The following is an 18,743-nucleotide window of genomic DNA, read 5'->3' on the forward strand; positions in this document are numbered from 1 at the left end:
CCTTCGGTTCCGGGTCGTCAAAAGATATCAAGATGGAGTTGTCAGAAAAATCCGAAAAATTGTTCAGGGCTATGTCTGTTTTCGACACTAGTAAAGGCGGAACATCAGTAAGTAGTTTTAATACAATATTCATATGGTACGTAACGTATGTGATCATGATAGTTTTTGCTTTTGGCGAGATAGGATGATTCGTGGAATCTGGTGGATGGCTTGTTGTCAATGGGGAAGGGTTTGATGGAGATGAAGAAGAGCGGTTCCCAGGAGTTAAATTTTGAACAAAGAAAAGAACTGATCGTGTCTATGGTGGAATGGACCCGAGGGATTGGTCTATTCGTTAAGGCCGCCTCCGAGAGTAAAGGACAATCTATTGATCTGTCATCTTTTGGGATTGACTATGACAACAGTGTAGAATCTCCTATTAAAAGAGCTATGTACGAAACACAAGGAACATTCTCACTACCCCATTACTTGGAGAATCTCCCTAAAAAGGCCCAAGACGTTGAGCCTTTCGCTTACAATGGTATGTCGCACTTCATCGATAGCCTAGAGAGTAAGTGTCCTGCGACAACAGAGTTCAAGGATTTATTTGTAAAGCTGGAGGACTACATGGCATGCTTCAAGTCGGCATCATCCGGATCAAAAGATTTCAAGGTGGACATGTCAAGAAAATCTCAGACGCTCTTCAAGGCTATGTCTGTATTAACTGGTGGCAGCGGGATATCTGTAAGTTCTATAAGTAACTATATCTATATACATATATCTGTCAGAATGTTCGTCGCTCGCTGTTTTAAATGAGATATATATATATATATTGTTTTTTGGGCGATAGGTGGATTCGTGGAGGATGCTCGATGGTTTGTTGACAATGGGAAAATTTTTGGTTGACATGAAGAAGCATGGTTCCAATGAGATAACTTTCGAACAAAGGACAGAAATGGTCGGGTCTATGGTGAAATGGGCTAGATCTATCGGTCTTTTCGCCAGGATGGCCTCTGAGAAGAAAGGAAAAACCATTGATCTAACACCTTTTGGTATTTTTCATGCCCGAAATTATGGAAAAGGTAACTTCAAAACATCCAGCGAGCTCTAATCATCCTATGAAAAAAGTCACCCTCCAAGTAAAGATATAACAAGTGAGTGTAAAAAGTAATAATGTTTTCATTTTATACAGACAGCCCTTGCATTGTAAGACACGAGAGAGCTGTAGATCATTTTTGGCTATTATAACTATATTAATAAAAATATTACTAATTCTTTTTAGCTTGCTATATGATATATATATATATATATATTTACAGATCTATTAATTATTGAACAATCCACACCACACGAACCTGTGGATTTTTCATTTTCTTGCTATGAATTTGATCTTCATTTTCTTGTCTTATACACGATTTATGCGTCTTGAAACACACACAAGCTTACCAGCCAGCGTTACCTTTCGATCAAGATTAATGTGTCTTGAAACACACGCAAGCTTACCGACCAACGTTTGCATATATCTCAGGGGATCTATATATATAATTATATATATATTGTTCTCAATCTCAATATTTTCGACATAATTAGGAGTCTGTTTTTTACTATTCTTGTAAATCAGTGTTATATATAGACATTTTTGTGTGGGAACTTGCCCATACAACTATCGAAGATGTTGTTAGGGAAAGGGATATGTTCCATATCTTAACGTGTATATCTTTAGTCAATATTCTCTACTTGTGCATTAAGTCTATTGTATCTATATATACTCTTTACATATCAATAAGACAAACAACGCTTTTCACTGAGATTTAAATGGTATTAGAGTCAAGTTACAAAACCCTAAATATCTAAAAAAAATTCTTCTCCGCCATTTCTTGTTTTTCTAGGAAACAGGTTTTCTAATTCTACTATTTGTCTCCTATCTACACGATGGCTACATCATCGGCTCTTTCTACTACTACTACTAAGGAATTGATCACGTCTTCTCCTTACCACCTATCCTCTAATGATCAGCCGCATCATGTTCTTACTCCGTTTCTCCTTAATGGTGAAAACTATGAGAAGTGGGCTAAGATTGCACGCAACAATCTTGCAGCAAAGCATAAACTTGGTCTTGTCGATGGTACTCTTCTTAAACCTGCTACTGATTCTCCCGATTACCAACGGTGGGTTCAAGTCAACTCGATGTTATGCGGCTGGCTCTATGCGAGTTTAGATCCTCAAGTCCAGAAGGTGATCTCGTTTGTTGACAACGCAAAAGTCATATGGGACAATTTGCGTGTTTGTTACTCTATTGGGAATGCTTCTCGTGTTCATCAAATAAAATCTTCTATTGCTCGATGTGCTCAAGATGGTCAGCCTGTTGCTGATTATTTCGGCCAACTCAAGGTCATGTGGGATGACCTTGATGATTTTGAGCCCTTTATTGATTGTTGTTGCAATTCTCCGTCTTGTCCTCAACGTCTCAAGCAACAAGCACGTCGAGATCTTGAGCATATTCATCAATTTCTCATGGGTCTCGACGCTTCTCGGTTTGGTACTACACATACCAATATTCTTAGCCGTCTCAACCGCGACACCGATGTAACAATTGACCATGTTTACTCTGAAGTTATTGCTGAAGAACGCCATCTTATTGTGGCTCGATCTAAAGAAGAACGTATTGATGCCGTCGGTTTTGCTATGAAAGCTGGTGTCAATGCTATTGCATCCGCTACACATCTAACTCAAGGACCATGTACTCATTGTAGCCGTACCAATCACTCGGTGGATACATGTTTCGAACTTCACGGCTTGCCCGATTGGTGGATCGAGAAACATGGTGATACTAGAGGAGGATCACGATCCAACTCCACTCAAGGTAACGGTCGTGGCTCTTACCGCCGAAGCGGTCGTGGGCGTTCCTCTCCTACTTCCTATCGTGCTAACAATGCTCAAGCTCTTTCTGAAGCTGAACTCCCTGACTTACCTGGTGTAAGTAAGGCCACCTGGTCTGCTATTGTGAACTTGTTAAAACCTGACCAAACCTCTGGTTCCGATAAGCTTTCCGGTAAGCATTCTTGTGTTGAGTTTTTACTTGACTCTGGAGCGTCTCATCATATGATAAGTGATGATGATCTCCTTGTGGATGCGCATGACATTCCTAGAAGTATTGTTGTTCTTCCCAATGGAAAACATACTTTCCCTACTAAAGAAGGGACGATGATCCTTGGAGATCACGTTGAACTGAATCGTGTTCTCTATGATCCTGATCTTTCTTGCACTCTCATCTCTCTCGCTAGAATTTGTCGTGAGCTGTCCTCCTATGCTTTATTTACTGATACATTGTGTGTTATACAGGACCATACTTCGAAGATGCTGATTGGTGCAGGTAAAGAGAGAGATGAGGTTTATCACTTTCGTGGAGCAGTTTCAGCATGCGTCAACAATGTCAAGAAATCCATAAGAACTCTTTGGCATGAACGTTTGGGGCATCCATCGACGAAGATTTTATCTAGTTTTTTTTATCTACTTTACCGGATTCTGCACAACATAGTAGTGATAATAATGAGTTTTGCGAAGTTTGTATTCAAGCTAAACAAACGCGGTTAGTTTTTCCCGAGAGTACTAATAAAGCGGACACATGTTTTTCTTTGATACATTGTGATATCTGGAGACCTTACAAAATTGCTTCTACGTGTGGAGCACACTATTTTCTTACTATTGTGATAGAGAGCGGAAGCTTAATTAACGGACGAGAACGCTAGATCTCCAGGAGAACTCGAATTCACGAACGGATCTTGCTTAGAATGTCGTAACTTGACGAAGAAGCAATAAGGATAGGACCGAGATCGGGAACGATTTTGACGTGGTTTTGCAAGTCCTCCTTGCAGGGCTTGAACACAACCTCTTAGGATTGAGAGTCCTCCTCTCTACGCTTTAGGCAAAGCTCTCTTAAAACAACGTTTATTCAATAATCAATAATTACATACAAAAGAGTCTCACGGCTCCTTAAATAAGAAGATTACAAAACAAAACCCTAGCATAATTAAGAAGCTAATCTAACATATAAAGTCCAACCGTAGATATAAGGCCCATAAGAATGAAATCCAAAACGGGAAATAGTAAAGAGGCCTGATCACGACGAGACTCACGGGAGGCGTGGTCAAAGCAAAGATGTGCTGCATCATATTGTCAACGACTACTCTCGGGCCGTGTGGACCTATTTGCTTCTTGCCAAAAGCGAAGTTGCCATTCATCTCAAACAGTTTGTGGCCATGACTCATCAACAATTTGGAAAAAAGATCAAAGTCATTCGTAGTGACAATGGGAGTGAGTTTCTTGGTCTTCGTCATTTTTTTTAAAGATCATGGCATTCTACATCAAACTTCTTGCGTTTATACTCCGCAACAAAATGGGAGAGTTGAGCACAAACATCGTCATATTCTCAACATGGCACGTTCTTTGCTCTTTCAAGCTGACTTACCAATTCGTTTTTGGGACGAGAGTGTCCTCACGGCTGCGTCTTTAATCAATCGCACTCCTACTCCGCTTCTACAAGACAAAACCCCGCATGAGCTTCTTCATTCTACTCCTCCGAATTTTGCACAACTTCGCGTATTCGGTTGCTTGTGTTTTGCCAAACGCCATTCTTCTCGTCGTGATAAGTTCCAAGAACAAGGTCGAAGATGTATCTTTCTCGGGTATCCTCCTAATCAAAAAGGTTGGCGTGTTTATGACATGGAGACTAAAGATATTTTCGTCTCGCGTGATGTTATCTTCAACGAAGATGTTTTCCGTCTGGTTCACCTTCTGTCTCCGAACAGCCTGTTGCGTCTCCGGTCATTCCACTACCGCTTATCTCCATAAATGATTCTGTTTCCGAGACAACACCTCCGACTCTCGAAAACAGGGGGAGTCTTCCCACACCTATCCCTACTACAGTCGTTGATTCTCCGCCTACTACAGCTATTGTCTCTCCTTCAACTCCTAGTAATGATGTTGTTACATCTCCTGAATCCGCTGCTGTCTCTGATGAGAATTCTGATGATTTTGATGTTGGTACTGAACCATTTGGTCGTGGTCATCGCACGAAGTTGCCGTCTATTCGGCTTAAACCTTATGTTGCTTACTCCGCATGTTACCCTGAAACTCTCATCTCTCTCAAACCTTCGTCTACTCCAGCATCTTCATGTACTTGTTTCTATCCTATAGCACACTATGTTTCTTTTGACAAATTTCGCTCTGCCCATCAAAAGTTCCTTGCAGTCGTGACTATGGTTGATGAACCGGTTACTTATAAGCAAGCAGTTCAACTATTAGAATGGCGTGACGCTATGTGCAAGGATATCGATGCACTCAAACTTAACGAGACCTAGACGCTTAAACGTCTTCCACCAGGCGTAAAAGCTCTTGGATCTAAATGGGTGTATCGGCTTAAGTTTAATTCGGATGGTACCCTTGAACGGTATAAGGCGAGGTTAGTAGCTCTTGGTAATCACCAAAAAGAGGGTGTTGATTTTTTGGAGACATTTGCTCCGGTTGCTAAACTTCAAACCGTTTGTACCTTACTTAGTGTTGCTTCGGTTAAAAATTGGCAACTCCATCAAATGGATGTTCACAATGCATTCTTACATGGCGATCTTGACGAGGATATCTACATGAAACCACCTCCCGGTTTTCTTCCAGCTGATCTGTCTCTTGTGTGCAAACTTAAACAGTCCATATATGGTCTTCGGCAAGCTCCTCGCTGCTGGTTTTCCAAGTTATCTACAGCTCTTCTCGACTATGTCTTTGTCCGTCCTCACAAAGACAATTCCCTGTTTACCTATCGGCGTGGTGTTGTTGTTCTTCATGTTCTTGTCTACGTTGATGACTTGATTTTTTGTGGTGCTGATTCGGCAGTTCTCAAATCGTTTAAAGCTTAATTATGCCGCTGTTTCAAGATGAAGGATCTAGGCATGTTGAAATACTTTCTTGGCATTGAAGTTGCTCTTGGACCTGATGACATCTTTCTCCCGCAACGCAAATATTATCTTGATATCGTCGACGAGTGTGGTTTGTCTGGCTCGTGTCCGGTTGATACTCCTATGGAGCAAAATCATACGCTGTTGGATTCTAAAAGTGCACCGCACTCGGATCCAGCACAATATCGACGTATAGTTGGACGTCTTGTTTATCTCACTCATACGTGTCCGGAGTTAAGTTATGCTGTCAACATTCTTGCACAGTTTATGCAGACACCTCTTACGGATCATTGGGATACGGCTCAGCGTTTGGTTCGTTACTTGAAGTCTTCACTCGGCCAGGGTGTTGTTCTATCTTCCACGGCTCCTCTTCAACTGAATGCCTATTGCGATTCTGATTTTAATAAATGTCCTTCTACTAGACGGTCCCTTACAGGTTATATAGTAATGCTTGGTGATTCTCCACTTCAATGGAAGACAAAGAATCAAAGTCGTGTGTCGCTTTCATCGGCTGAAGCAGAGTATCACGCCATGGCTATGACTTGTACGGAGCTATTGTGGCTAAAGGAAGTTTTGCAGTTCCTTGGTGTCGATCATTCTCAGCCAATGTGTTTATCCAGTGATAGTCAAGCAGCTCTTCAAATCACAGCAAACTCTGTTTTTCATGAACGCACAAAGCATATTGAGAGTGCTTGTCACTTCATTCGTGATGAAATTACTTCTGGTACCATTACTAACGCTCATATCCCTACTGAAGAACAGTTGGCTGACATCTTCACTAAAGCCCTCGGATGTGATCAATTCAAGTATCTACGGTCCAAGTTGGGCGTTCTAAACTTACACGCTCCACATTGAGGAGGAGTGTTAGGGAAAAGGATATGTTCCATATCTTAATGTGTATATGTTTAGTCAATATTTTCTACTTGTGCATCAAGTCTATTGTATCTATATATACTCTTTACATATCAATAAGACAAACAACGCTTTTCTCTGAGATTTACAGATGTCTTTATAAAAGTTGCTAGAACTGCTCAAGCTTTCATTTCCTTGTCTTAAACGCTATTTTCAGTTATAGGGATCTCTTTATTGGGTGAAAGTTTTATATATCTTGAGGCACACGCAAACGTATCACCATTTTGTTAATAGTTCTTTAGTGTTAGAGTTGCATGCGATAGCAGAGAGTTCTGCAAAGGTTGTCTCATATCCACTAAAGCAAAACTCCATTTAAATTACTGGACACTTCATAGCCGCATTTAAATTTGAGTCTATATAACTTAAAACCGCATATATGTATATCTATATATATATTGAATCTGTGTATATATATTTGTATAACTTAAAATTTGAGAAGCACAAAATTTAATATTGTTGTTTTTGTTTTCCTTTTAAAAATATAATTATTGTAAGTGTTGGAGGAATACACAACGCTTTAAATAACAATATAGATATAATTACTTAGATTAATTTGGTTATTTAACATGTTTTCACAAAATATTGTTTGTAGTTTGTAATGAGACATTTAAAAATAGATAGATGGTAAGTTTGGTGTGTTTAATTTACCACCAAAATGTCTTTGGGGAAACTTAGATCTTGGGAGAAGTTCAAGAAACCTAGCTTTATGTGTGTCAGTTAAACTAAAGATGCTTGTGATTCAGACTTACTTTGGTAGTGCTTAGATGATGAACTTATTTTGCCTAACTTATATCACACGTGTAATGTTTTTACCTTTCATTAAAACATCACAAGAGGAAGGTTCGAAGTTGTTTGTACAAAAAGAAAGAAAAAAAAAAAATGATGTTTAAACTTTAAAATTTTCGTTGGTTCCTTTTTATTATTGATTTTTGTTTTTAGTTTACTCTCGCGTACGTGTAGTACTTGTTCTATTAGTAGACTCTGTTTCTTATTTTGTTTTCATGAATATATTTTTCAATTGTTCCATTTCATTTTTTTATAATAAAATTTTAAGTCTCTTATTCTTTGAACTAAAACTTGTTTTTGGAAGGGAAAGAAGCATGTGGAGTGTGTTGTCCATTGAGTTCAATCAAAGAAAGCAAACAGGAATGGGTCAAGTGTACGTTGGAAAGCTAATTGGTGTGTTAATTGAGACGATGACAAAAATGAAAAGTAACCTGTAATAAAAGACAGACTTCACAGATTTCATTAGTAAGAAGCCAATTTAGTGAGAAGCCAATTTATCTAATATATCACACTGACTACTAGCTAATGAGTACTAGTAGTAGTAAATATGAGCTTTTGTCACACAAGAGTAAGATTAGGGAATGACCAAACGTACATAGATGTTGGAGATAAGATAAATGATAGTTAATTAACTCCTAATTCTGTACAGGGGATAAACAAATGTAAATCTTAATTTGTTATTTTTTTAAGTCGAAATTGGTGCATGATTGCATGAAGATTAAGAAGCCTAACTTCATTAAGCAATAACATGCCGAAATGTGAACGCCAAGGAACTAGAAAATTAAGAAAAACAAAATGCATAATTAACTTGAATTTTGGTTGGTACAATTAACACTTGATATATAATACTGTTTCTGTAGTTTCCTCACAAAAAGATTCTTGTAAATGTTGGATGGATATAAATAATATGCTATCTAACACTTGCTCGAATAAAAATGATAATGATGATAATAATATCTTGCTTTAGTTTGGTTGGAAAATGAATTTTTGCATGCTTTGTAATAATGTTTGTAATTAGTAATGAGACACTTAAAGATGGATGAATGGTAAGTTTGGTGTTTTACCAACCAAAGTGTCTTTGAGCTTTCCAAAAATTTCTACTATATAAATCAACACTCATATCCTAACATTGCAAACACAAACATCTATTAATAAATAAATTTTGCTTTATTTTTTATTCTGATCTTTCATAATTAAGAAAACAAAATGCTAGGTTTGAACAAAAAGGTTACAACTGTTGTAATGACGATGTTTTGGATTACACTAATCAGTATATCGTGTTTGAATGCAGAAACAGAGTTATTTATAAATCCAATAGATTGCTTCAACACAATCAAGAAGACTCAGGGATGCAGCGATGCCATTGGTGATATACATCACTGGGACTTCAGCAATCTAAAACGTGCTTGCTGCGAAGCACTCGAAGGTTTAAGCGAAGGATATTGGCCCATTGTCTTTCCAGGACAACCCCTTGTTCACACAATGATTAAAGGCATATGTTTTTTTCTATAGAAAACATATGGTCGTTATTTATGATCAAAAGCATGCTAGCAAGTAATCAATAAATAATGTGTGTTGTAATGCGTTTTATCTTCTTTCTTTTTTTTTCCTATTGTATTTGGGTTTGGTTTGTTTTTTTTCCTTTGTTATTAAAAATTATGATTTAGGATGATATAAAAAGATCCCTTATATAATGAGAAGATATCCTATTAATAAGCCTCCCTTGTTTCTTGTGTTTCTATCAGCCAATAAAAAATATATTTTGTTGTTGTTTATTATATTTATTTTTTTTCACTCTACCACTATCTCTACGTAGTGTATTTAGTGTTCAATATTACGTCTACAGAAGAATGCATGGACTGTTGCATGACATGTGTGTTTATTTTAGATATAAATAATTCTATGAATTACTCGATTCCATTAGTAATGAAGATTCAGAATATATATATATATATATATATATATATATATATATCATCCAGATTATGTTGCTGTATTGTTGAAGATGTGAAACCATCAGGGGATTCTCTTAAAATAGACGTGAAGAATCAACACTACTCAAAATCAGCGAAACTCTATAGAGAAAGAAGATCATTTTTTTTTCCTTGTCTACATGTACTAATTAACTGGTTCATTATATTTTAAGGTATGGTGGTCAGGTGTAATTTAATTTCAATATGCTCTAATTAACGCCCTAACTAAAAATAGTTTGGCAAATTAATAAAGAAAATTTCTCTTTTCTAAAAATATATCCAGAAAAAAGCGAATAGCCAAAGAAATTTCTTGGAATCTCTTTCACAATTCCTTAATTAATTAAAGGCCTTCAACTACTCTTCAAGCATCTATATAAATCCCAGTTAGCATAGAAAGCAAAGATCTTTAAAAAATCCAAAAGAAAATAATATATTGATATAAATTAGCATTCTCACGTCACGTGTGTACATCTTTCTCCTAGAAACAACAAAAAAAAAAAAAAAAAACAAAAATGGCAAGAATTTCATTAGCGATATGTCTAACGTTACTTGTCACGTTAAGCACCGTTTATGAAACACAAGGGACCTTCTCGTTACCCCATTACTTGGAAAAATTTCCCAAAGTGGGCAAAGACTTCGAGGCTTTCGCAAACAAAGGTATGTCGGACTTCCTTGGTGACCTGGAGGGTATGTGTCCCAAAACCGCCGAGTTCAAGAATTTATTTGCAACGTTGAAGGATTACATGGCCTCCTTCGGTTCCGGGTCGTCAAAAGATATCAAGATGGAGTTGTCAGAAAAATCCGAAAAATTGTTCAGGGCTATGTCTGTTTTCGACACTAGTAAAGGCGGAACATCAGTAAGTAGTTTTAATACAATATTCATATGGTACGTAACGTATGTGATCATGATAGTTTTTGCTTTTGGCGAGATAGGATGATTCGTGGAATCTGGTGGATGGCTTGTTGTCAATGGGGAAGGGTTTGATGGAGATGAAGAAGAGCGGTTCCCAGGAGTTAAATTTTGAACAAAGAAAAGAACTGATCGTGTCTATGGTGGAATGGACCCGAGGGATTGGTCTATTCGTTAAGGCCGCCTCCGAGAGTAAAGGACAATCTATTGATCTGTCATCTTTTGGGATTGACTATGACAACAGTGTAGAATCTCCTATTAAAAGAGCTATGTACGAAACACAAGGAACATTCTCACTACCCCATTACTTGGAGAATCTCCCTAAAAAGGCCCAAGACTTTGAGCCTTTCGCTTACAATGGTATGTCGCACTTCATCGATAGCCTAGAGAGTAAGTGTCCTGCGACAACAGAGTTCAAGGATTTCTTTGTAAAGCTGGAGGACTACATGGCAATCTTCAAGTCGGCATCATCCGGATCAAAAGATTTCAAGGTGGACATGTCAATAAAATCTCAGAGGCTCTTCAAGGCTATGTCTGTATTAACTGGTACTCAAGGCAGCGGGATATCTGTAAGTTCTATAAGTAACTATATCTATATACATATATCTGTCAGATGTTCGTCGCTCGCTGTTTTAAATGAGATATATAAATATATTGTTTTTTGGGCGATAGGTGGATTCGTGGAGGATGCTCGATGGTTTGTTGTCAATGGGAAAATTTTTGGTTGAGATGAAGAAGCATGGTTCCAATGAGATAACTTTCGAACAAAGGACAGAAATGGTTGGGTCTATGGTGCAGTGGGCTAGAGCTATCGGTCTTTTCGCCAGGGTGGCCTCTGAGAAGAAAGGAAAAACCATTGATCTATCACCTTTTGGTATTTTTCATGCCCGAAATTATGGAAAAGGTAACTTCAAAACATCCAGCGAGCTCTAATCATCCTATGAAAAAAGAACCCTCCAAGTAAAGATATAACAAGTGAGTGTAAAAAGTAATAATGTTTTCATTTTATATTGACAGCCCTGCATTGTAAGACACGAGAGAGCTGTAGAACATTTTTGGCTATTATAACTATTAATATTATATTGCTAATTCTTTTTAACTTGCTATATATAGATATTTAGATCTATTAATTATTGAACAGTCTTACGTAACAGATGTGAAAATATATATACTGTATACAGTATTAACGTCCAATCCACACCACACGAACCCGTGGATTTTTCATTTTCTTGCTATGAATTTGATCTTCATTTTCTTGTCTTATACACGATTTATGCGTCTTGAAACACACACAAGCTTACCAGCCAGCGTTACCTTTCGATCAAGATTAATGTGTCTTGAAACACACGCAAGCTTACCGACCAACGTTTGCATATATCTCAGGGGATCTATATATATAATTATATATATATTGTTCTCAATCTCAATATTTTCGACATAATTAGGAGTCTGTTTTTTACTATTCTTGTAAATCAGTGTTATATATAGACATTTTTGTGTGGGAACTTGCCCATACAACTATCGAAGATGTTGTTAGGGAAAGGGATATGTTCCATATCTTAACGTGTATATCTTTAGTCAATATTCTCTACTTGTGCATTAAGTCTATTGTATCTATATATACTCTTTACATATCAATAAGACAAACAACGCTTTTCACTGAGATTTAAATGGTATTAGAGTCAAGTTACAAAACCCTAAATATCTAAAAAAAATTCTTCTCCGCCATTTCTTGTTTTTCTAGGAAACAGGTTTTCTAATTCTACTATTTGTCTCCTATCTACACGATGGCTACATCATCGGCTCTTTCTACTACTACTACTAAGGAATTGATCACGTCTTCTCCTTACCACCTATCCTCTAATGATCAGCCGCATCATGTTCTTACTCCGTTTCTCCTTAATGGTGAAAACTATGAGAAGTGGGCTAAGATTGCACGCAACAATCTTGCAGCAAAGCATAAACTTGGTCTTGTCGATGGTACTCTTCTTAAACCTGCTACTGATTCTCCCGATTACCAACGGTGGGTTCAAGTCAACTCGATGTTATGCGGCTGGCTCTATGCGAGTTTAGATCCTCAAGTCCAGAAGGTGATCTCGTTTGTTGACAACGCAAAAGTCATATGGGACAATTTGCGTGTTTGTTACTCTATTGGGAATGCTTCTCGTGTTCATCAAATAAAATCTTCTATTGCTCGATGTGCTCAAGATGGTCAGCCTGTTGCTGATTATTTCGGCCAACTCAAGGTCATGTGGGATGACCTTGATGATTTTGAGCCCTTTATTGATTGTTGTTGCAATTCTCCGTCTTGTCCTCAACGTCTCAAGCAACAAGCACGTCGAGATCTTGAGCATATTCATCAATTTCTCATGGGTCTCGACGCTTCTCGGTTTGGTACTACACATACCAATATTCTTAGCCGTCTCAACCGCGACACCGATGTAACAATTGACCATGTTTACTCTGAAGTTATTGCTGAAGAACGCCATCTTATTGTGGCTCGATCTAAAGAAGAACGTATTGATGCCGTCGGTTTTGCTGTGAAAGCTGGTAATTATTGTGGCTCGATAATTAGGACTGTGTGTTTTACTATTCTTGTAAATCAGTGTTATATAGAGTCAAGCTTTACCAACCAATGTTTGCATATATCTCAAGGAATCTATATATATAGAGTCAGTCACTCAATCTCAGGCCTTGAATGGCATCAGATTTTATATCAGATTTTGGCTTTTGATTATGCAAAATCTATTTTTTCAGCCTTTTTTAAAAAATAGATTTCTTAAATATCAGGAAAACCAGATTTTGCTAGATTTTACCAATTCCTTCATAAAATCCAAAAACCACATTTTGTGGGTTTTTAGGAAAATATTAAGTGACTTTTTTTTCCTAATAAAAAAACTATAATAAATTCAATTAAACCTTTTTAAAAATAATTATATACAAAAACCAAAAACTAATCAAGTTACCATTCAAGTTTTTACAAAAACTAAAATCTACACCAAAAATCAAAAACTCAAAACTAAAAGCCAAAAACAAAAAACTAAAAACTAAAACCATTTAAAAACTACAAAACATTCAAGGCCTCAATGTTGAACCCATTCTTTTAACCTTTATCAATTAGGATTCTGTCCTTTTTTTTTTACTGATGTTGAAAAAGTGTAAATAAATAGGAAACAGAACAATTTTCTCACTGTAATAATAATAAGAAAATAAAAATAGTTATAAGAAACAGTAAGTCACTTGGTTGTTTTTTCCTCACTGACTTTCTGCATGACTGTTTTTAAAACTCCGGCATAAATGTAGATCCGAAACTGCCCAAGAAGGGAATATTATTAATTGATAGATTCATAATCAATCACAATACCCCGAACTCGTCGCTGCCCATGTCCTAACACTTGTGATGATGGTTCATATAACACTGGGGCATTCTCTGGAATTTGCATCTCATGCGAGTGTCCAGAGATGCACATCGATCCTGACCCGTCTTGTTGCCAATACACTTCCACCATTATTCCTCGAGGATTCTCTGCATTTTCTGTTCCAGGGATGCCTACAAATCTTGCTCCCACAGGTATCTGTACATTGAGGTTTTGTGTCCATTAACTTGGATGCCTACATGTGATAAGTTAAAAACTTGGATGGACGTTGTCTATTTACCTCGACTGAGATGCCTGATTCTAATTCGAGAGTGACCATGGTTCCTTCAACCGTTGCACTTTCTAGTTCAGCCCGTCTAGCAATGTTCAGAAACACTTCTTCAAGAGTGGCAAGACCGAGTTGAATGTCTGAGATACCAAATTCAGATTCCCTATCTTGTAGCTCCGCGAAAAACCCCTATTGCGTTAGTTATGGAAAAAAAAAATTATAAGTGAAGTCATTCATCAGATGAAGATCTAAGAGATAACTAAAGCTTTGTAGATGGTTACCGTCAAAAGTTTTTCTTTGTCGTGGGGGATAACAAAGGTCATGAAAGCTTTGCTTTCTTCTGTTGGCTCAACTTTCAGATGCTGCAAAATATTAATGTTCCTGGCTTAGAGGCACAAGATTGTATATTTACAAATTAAACAATGCTTTACTAATTAAAAAAAAAAAAATACATACCTCCTTGAAGAATCTTTTCAATGGCTCGGATGAAGTTCCAGCACCATCATTTTTGTTTTCGGGGAAGCTAACGGTAGTAATAAAACCCGTGCCAAAGCGGGATTTTAACCTGATTGAGGTTCCCATGCAGCGGAGCCTGCCTTTAGCCATGATCCCGATTCGGTCACCTAATATATCAGCTTCCTCCATAGAATGCGTCGTTAGTATAATGGCACGACCTTTCTTTGATTCTTGTATAATGTCCCACACGTGTCTCCTCGTGATAGGGTCCATTCCAGTTGTCTACAATCCACGAAAAAAGCATGGCTAAGTTAATTAGAAAAACTGACAATACTCAAAAACGAATAGTGATAGGCTTAACCACAGGGCTTAATCTATCAAAATAATCAATCCCAAGCCGCTGATTCCTGTCTAAAACACGAGAGAACCTTGCTAATTAGAAAAACTGACATACGCATGTTCATGTGTGAATATATATATACTAAACGCATTTTAAAGAGGAACGTTACAGACCGGCTCATCTAGAAAAACCAGCTTGGGATCACCAATGAGTGCTATAGCAACGCTGAGTCGACGTTTCATTCCACCACTGTAACTTCCTGCTCTAATTTTGGCTGCTCCTGTTAGCCTTATATCTGCCAGTAACTTCTCTGCAATCTGTATAACGTAAACAAATAAAATTAAAATTGAAAGGAAAAAGGTATGCATAAACCAAATTTCAAATCAGATTTGTAAAATGATATATAGATGCTAGTGGCAATGAAGTAACTTTTGTGTTATTCCAGTGACTTACCGATTTGATTGATGCTGGTGGCAACCCTTTGATGCTAGCAAAGAGGTGGAGGTGATCTTCACCACACAAAGCATCCCAAAGAATATCAAACTGTTAAAGAAAAAACAAAAAAAAAAAGAGTGAAAACGACAGAAACCATTTTAAGCAGAATGATGATTTGATTGTTTTGTCTGAGGACAATTGAGAAGGAAGAATTGAAATTAAATTGAACCTACCTGAGGACAAACTCCTATCATTTTACGAATGTTGGACATACCAACAGAGCTTCTTATGGAATTTCCATAAATAATTGCTGTTTAAGTCAACCAAAATTAGATTAGTTAATTTTTTTCCAAAATCTTGCTTCATCATCAAGATTGAAACAAAAAAAAAAGGTGAACAAGCTTTTCTTACCATCGCCACCAGTAACTGGATTTATGCCAGTCAAACAACTAATAGTAGTTGTTTTCCCCGCGCCATTGGGTCCGAGAAGACAAAACAACTGATCTTTGGCAATGTTCATCCACAAACCCTGTATATTATATTTCCATGAATAATTACTTGAATAATAAATGGAACTGTTGTTGTAACACATATATGTATCTCAGGTACATGAGGTAACAGATTTGGCAAAAACCATACAATACGAGAAATGCTTCAATATTTTCCTTGTTTTCTACTTATTGAAAAAAAAAAGATAACATACCTTTACAGCATGAAAGGGTGCAGTTTTTTTGCGTTTGCAGCATCCAAGCTTTGTTGTTCCAGGATATGTCTTGGCAAGACCATGTATCTGAACTGCAATGTTGGGATCAACTACTCCACCCATTGCTTGTTGTTTAACTAAAATCTCCTCTTTAAGCACATCTTCGTCCTCTGGCGTAACATGCTCTACACGTGGTACTGAACCAATACAGCTACAAATACTCCCTTCTGTAATAAAAAAAAAAAAAAAACATTTTGTTAATATGGTTTTGCGTTTTCCAAACACCGTACGTACCCATAAGTTTTATATCAGCGCAATAGAGACAAGTATATACCTTTCACTTTGTTGCCTTCTTTTCCAGTCCAGTAACTAGGTTTTAGAAAGTAGAAGATGGATTTCCTCACGCCGGATGCATTGGGAATAATATTGTCAAAGTAGAGAGCCAATGCAAACCAGAAAAAGAATGTCCCTACAAGCCATATGTAGATTTCATTCTGCCACAACACAAGGTTCAAATTAAAAAAAAAAACACATTTTGGGTCAGAGATTGATCATAGACAGTTAATTATCAGATATCAAATAATTTATCTCAAAAAAGGATGACATACAATTGAAATAACATCATCCGTTTGGCGTATTACTCTTTCACTCCAACTTATTCCAGAATTTCCAGGAGATGATGTTGATGTTGCCCCAAATAGTATATTCAGACCCTTAGAAAAGGTATTCGGTGGAAAGAATGACCAAACCACACGGCGAGCAATCGATTGTGATTTTGTATAAGGAATATCCAAAGTTGTTACAGTCTTCAATTAGAATTATAATAATTAGTAAGTAAGTCCAAGATATAAAGAAACCAAAAATTTCAGCTACTGTGTTAGCACAAGAGAGGCCAAACCTGTGTTATAAAACTAATCATGAACACAAGGAAACCGACAGTTGTTGCTGAAGATGATTTGCTAATGAAAGATGATAACGCGAATGCTAGGCCAATCTAAAGCAGCACAAAGTAAAATAGTCATGATACAGGAATATCCTCAAGATGAAAAGCAGAGCAGCATAATTAGAAAATGAAAGTTCCTTTTTACCATACTAAACTGGAAAAGCAAGAAGAGCAGGAAGATAACAACAAAACTGTTCTTCAAGAAAAAATCAAACTGGAACATCATTCCAAAGAGGACCAAGAAGAGTGAGGAGACAAAGGTAAGGAGTCCTTCCCATAAGAGCCACGACAACCAATATGCAGAGTCATATACACCCATCGTTGTCATTGCCTGTTGAACACAGCAAAGAGAATAAAATAAATGATCCAATAACCAAGACACAATGGTAACAACAACCTCAGCTATCCAAAAGAAATAGAGAGATTATTAGAAAACCTCGCGAAGTTTTAGCTCTTTCTCGGTAACCAGGGAACCGAGTTGGAGAACAAAACCAAACATGGAGAAAGCAAGAAAGAACACTGGTCCCATAAGAGACAATCCAGACGATTCGTCTACTCTACCACCAATAGCTGGACGCGCAAATTCCTTAAATCCAAAACCCCAACTAAACTTTGGATCTGAAAATGTATAAAAAAAGACTCTAATGATCCATGTTCAAAGAAGCAGCTAGCCACATATTCATATACTAACAATGCTACAAAAATCTTCCTAAACAAAAAGATTCAGGAATGAATATATATATATATATATATGTATATATATATATAGTATATCGTATGGTTTTTATACCTCCAATTAAAGACCTTGCGATTTCACGCTCTGCCGCGATTTGAAGAGGAACAAGGAACGAAAACGTAGGATCTTGAACCCCACCACGTTTATCCTCCAAGCTAGAATTTGTTTGAATACCATAGCTAATCACTGTAGCATTCTTTTCCACAAAATGCAAAGCTCCTGGTACCTGCAACGGATGTGACATAAACCATGCATCTACCTCCTCTGGCTTTCCAAATGATTGAACCTGACAAAAAAAGAGAGAGGCATAACTAAACTATTTTAACATATATATTCTTGTAACCATGAAAAAAATGAAGAGATCTCTTATTTAAACCCTAACCTTATTGTTCGGGATTGGTCGTCCGGGATTGTTAGCCATAATAGCAGAGACAATGTTAGTCACGCGACGGCTCTGGTTCCCACTCCACACGAAGTCAAAGCATGGAAGTATCGCGTAAAACTTATCCTCGCACGGGGGAATCGGAAGAGAGGCTACCGCTTTGGGATCTGTGATGTTTTTGTACTGAGCCGAGGCTAACTTGCTAGCCTTGGTAGATTGCTCGATACTGAAGATGAGAAGGATGAAGAAGAAAGAAGAGAAGAGATGAAGAAAAGTAGCTCTCTTGTTCCTCCATGAAAGCAGTAGATTCTTCCTCAACAACGCCGTCAACTGCTGACGAAACAGCGGCAAGCCTTCTCTCAGAGTCATTCTGATCAGAGGAAGAACAAGATTGGAGGGTTTCTCTTTTCTTTTTTTTTTTTTTAACTCTTTGAAAATAGATAACGTTTTTTTTTGTGTGTTTTGATTATATGCTAATGGAAACGCTTTATAAAACTTGATTAAACCATTCCCTATTAAAGGGTTCACATTTATTGCTAGAAAACAAAAACAAAAAGTAAAATTTTTAATTACTCTCTAAAATAGCTGTTGTAGT

At 37.2% G+C, this 18,743-nt stretch overlaps 5 protein-coding genes across 5 annotated transcripts; 4 read left to right on the forward strand and 1 right to left on the reverse strand.

The window, feature by feature from the left end:
- LOC104762288 lies at nt 7-1,260 on the forward strand. Its single transcript, XM_010485550.1, has 3 exons — nt 7-107; nt 184-723; nt 830-1,260. The coding sequence occupies exons 1-3, from the start codon at nt 33-35 to the stop codon at nt 1,088-1,090; spliced, it is 876 nt and encodes a 291-aa protein (XP_010483852.1). The 5' UTR covers nt 7-32; the 3' UTR covers nt 1,091-1,260.
- LOC104763624 lies at nt 1,912-5,339 on the forward strand. The gene is made up of 3 exons (XM_010486975.1): nt 1,912-3,352; nt 4,439-4,734; nt 4,788-5,339. The coding sequence occupies exons 1-3, from the start codon at nt 1,912-1,914 to the stop codon at nt 5,337-5,339; spliced, it is 2,289 nt and encodes a 762-aa protein (XP_010485277.1).
- LOC109130522 (uncharacterized mitochondrial protein AtMg00810-like) lies at nt 5,907-6,782 on the forward strand. The gene has a single exon (XM_019240129.1). It carries the CDS (start codon nt 5,907-5,909, stop codon nt 6,780-6,782), a length of 876 nt encoding a protein of 291 aa, XP_019095674.1.
- Nucleotides 9,997-11,607, forward strand: LOC104762287. Its single transcript, XM_010485549.2, has 3 exons — nt 9,997-10,455; nt 10,532-11,077; nt 11,181-11,607. Exons 1-3 carry the CDS (start codon nt 10,111-10,113, stop codon nt 11,439-11,441), a joined length of 1,152 nt encoding a protein of 383 aa, XP_010483851.1. The 5' UTR covers nt 9,997-10,110; the 3' UTR covers nt 11,442-11,607.
- Nucleotides 13,596-18,580, reverse strand: LOC104762285 (ABC transporter A family member 9). Its single transcript, XM_010485548.1, has 16 exons — nt 18,149-18,580; nt 17,821-18,052; nt 17,467-17,648; nt 17,176-17,361; nt 16,986-17,081; nt 16,696-16,893; nt 16,422-16,581; nt 16,088-16,314; nt 15,796-15,913; nt 15,618-15,694; nt 15,403-15,492; nt 15,123-15,266; nt 14,610-14,891; nt 14,435-14,515; nt 14,166-14,342; nt 13,596-14,083 (listed from the first exon to the last, which is right to left on the reverse strand). Exons 1-16 carry the CDS (start codon nt 18,515-18,517, stop codon nt 13,841-13,843), a joined length of 2,862 nt encoding a protein of 953 aa, XP_010483850.1. The 5' UTR covers nt 18,518-18,580; the 3' UTR covers nt 13,596-13,840.

The sequence above is a fragment of the Camelina sativa genome, chromosome 18 (assembly GCF_000633955.1).
Source record: "Camelina sativa cultivar DH55 chromosome 18, Cs, whole genome shotgun sequence".
NCBI lineage: Eukaryota > Viridiplantae > Streptophyta > Magnoliopsida > Brassicales > Brassicaceae > Camelina > Camelina sativa.

Coding starts and splice junctions, on each gene's coding strand:
- LOC109130522 (XM_019240129.1), top strand. CDS start 5,907: ATGAAGGATCTAGGCATGTTGAAATACTTTCTTGGCATTGAAGTTGCT.
- LOC104762288 (XM_010485550.1), top strand. CDS start 33: ATGGAGTTGTCAGAAAAATCCGAAAAATTGTTCAGGGCTATGTCTGTT. Junction 108..183: donor CTAGTAAAGGCGGAACATCA/GTAAGTAGTTTT, acceptor TTGGCGAGATAG/GATGATTCGTGGAATCTGGT. Junction 724..829: donor CTGGTGGCAGCGGGATATCT/GTAAGTTCTATA, acceptor TTTGGGCGATAG/GTGGATTCGTGGAGGATGCT.
- LOC104762285 (XM_010485548.1), bottom strand. CDS start 18,517: ATGACTCTGAGAGAAGGCTTGCCGCTGTTTCGTCAGCAGTTGACGGCG. Junction 17,362..17,466: donor AAGAGCTAAAACTTCGCGAG/GTTTTCTAATAA, acceptor TGTGTTCAACAG/GCAATGACAACGATGGGTGT. Junction 14,892..15,122: donor TGGTTTTTCTAGATGAGCCG/GTCTGTAACGTT, acceptor CGTGGATTGTAG/ACAACTGGAATGGACCCTAT.
- LOC104763624 (XM_010486975.1), top strand. CDS start 1,912: ATGGCTACATCATCGGCTCTTTCTACTACTACTACTAAGGAATTGATC. Junction 3,353..4,438: donor GAAGATGCTGATTGGTGCAG/GTAAAGAGAGAG, acceptor TGCTCTTTCAAG/CTGACTTACCAATTCGTTTT. Junction 4,735..4,787: donor ATATTTTCGTCTCGCGTGAT/GTTATCTTCAAC, acceptor GTCTCCGAACAG/CCTGTTGCGTCTCCGGTCAT.
- LOC104762287 (XM_010485549.2), top strand. CDS start 10,111: ATGGCAAGAATTTCATTAGCGATATGTCTAACGTTACTTGTCACGTTA. Junction 10,456..10,531: donor CTAGTAAAGGCGGAACATCA/GTAAGTAGTTTT, acceptor TTGGCGAGATAG/GATGATTCGTGGAATCTGGT. Junction 11,078..11,180: donor CTCAAGGCAGCGGGATATCT/GTAAGTTCTATA, acceptor TTTGGGCGATAG/GTGGATTCGTGGAGGATGCT.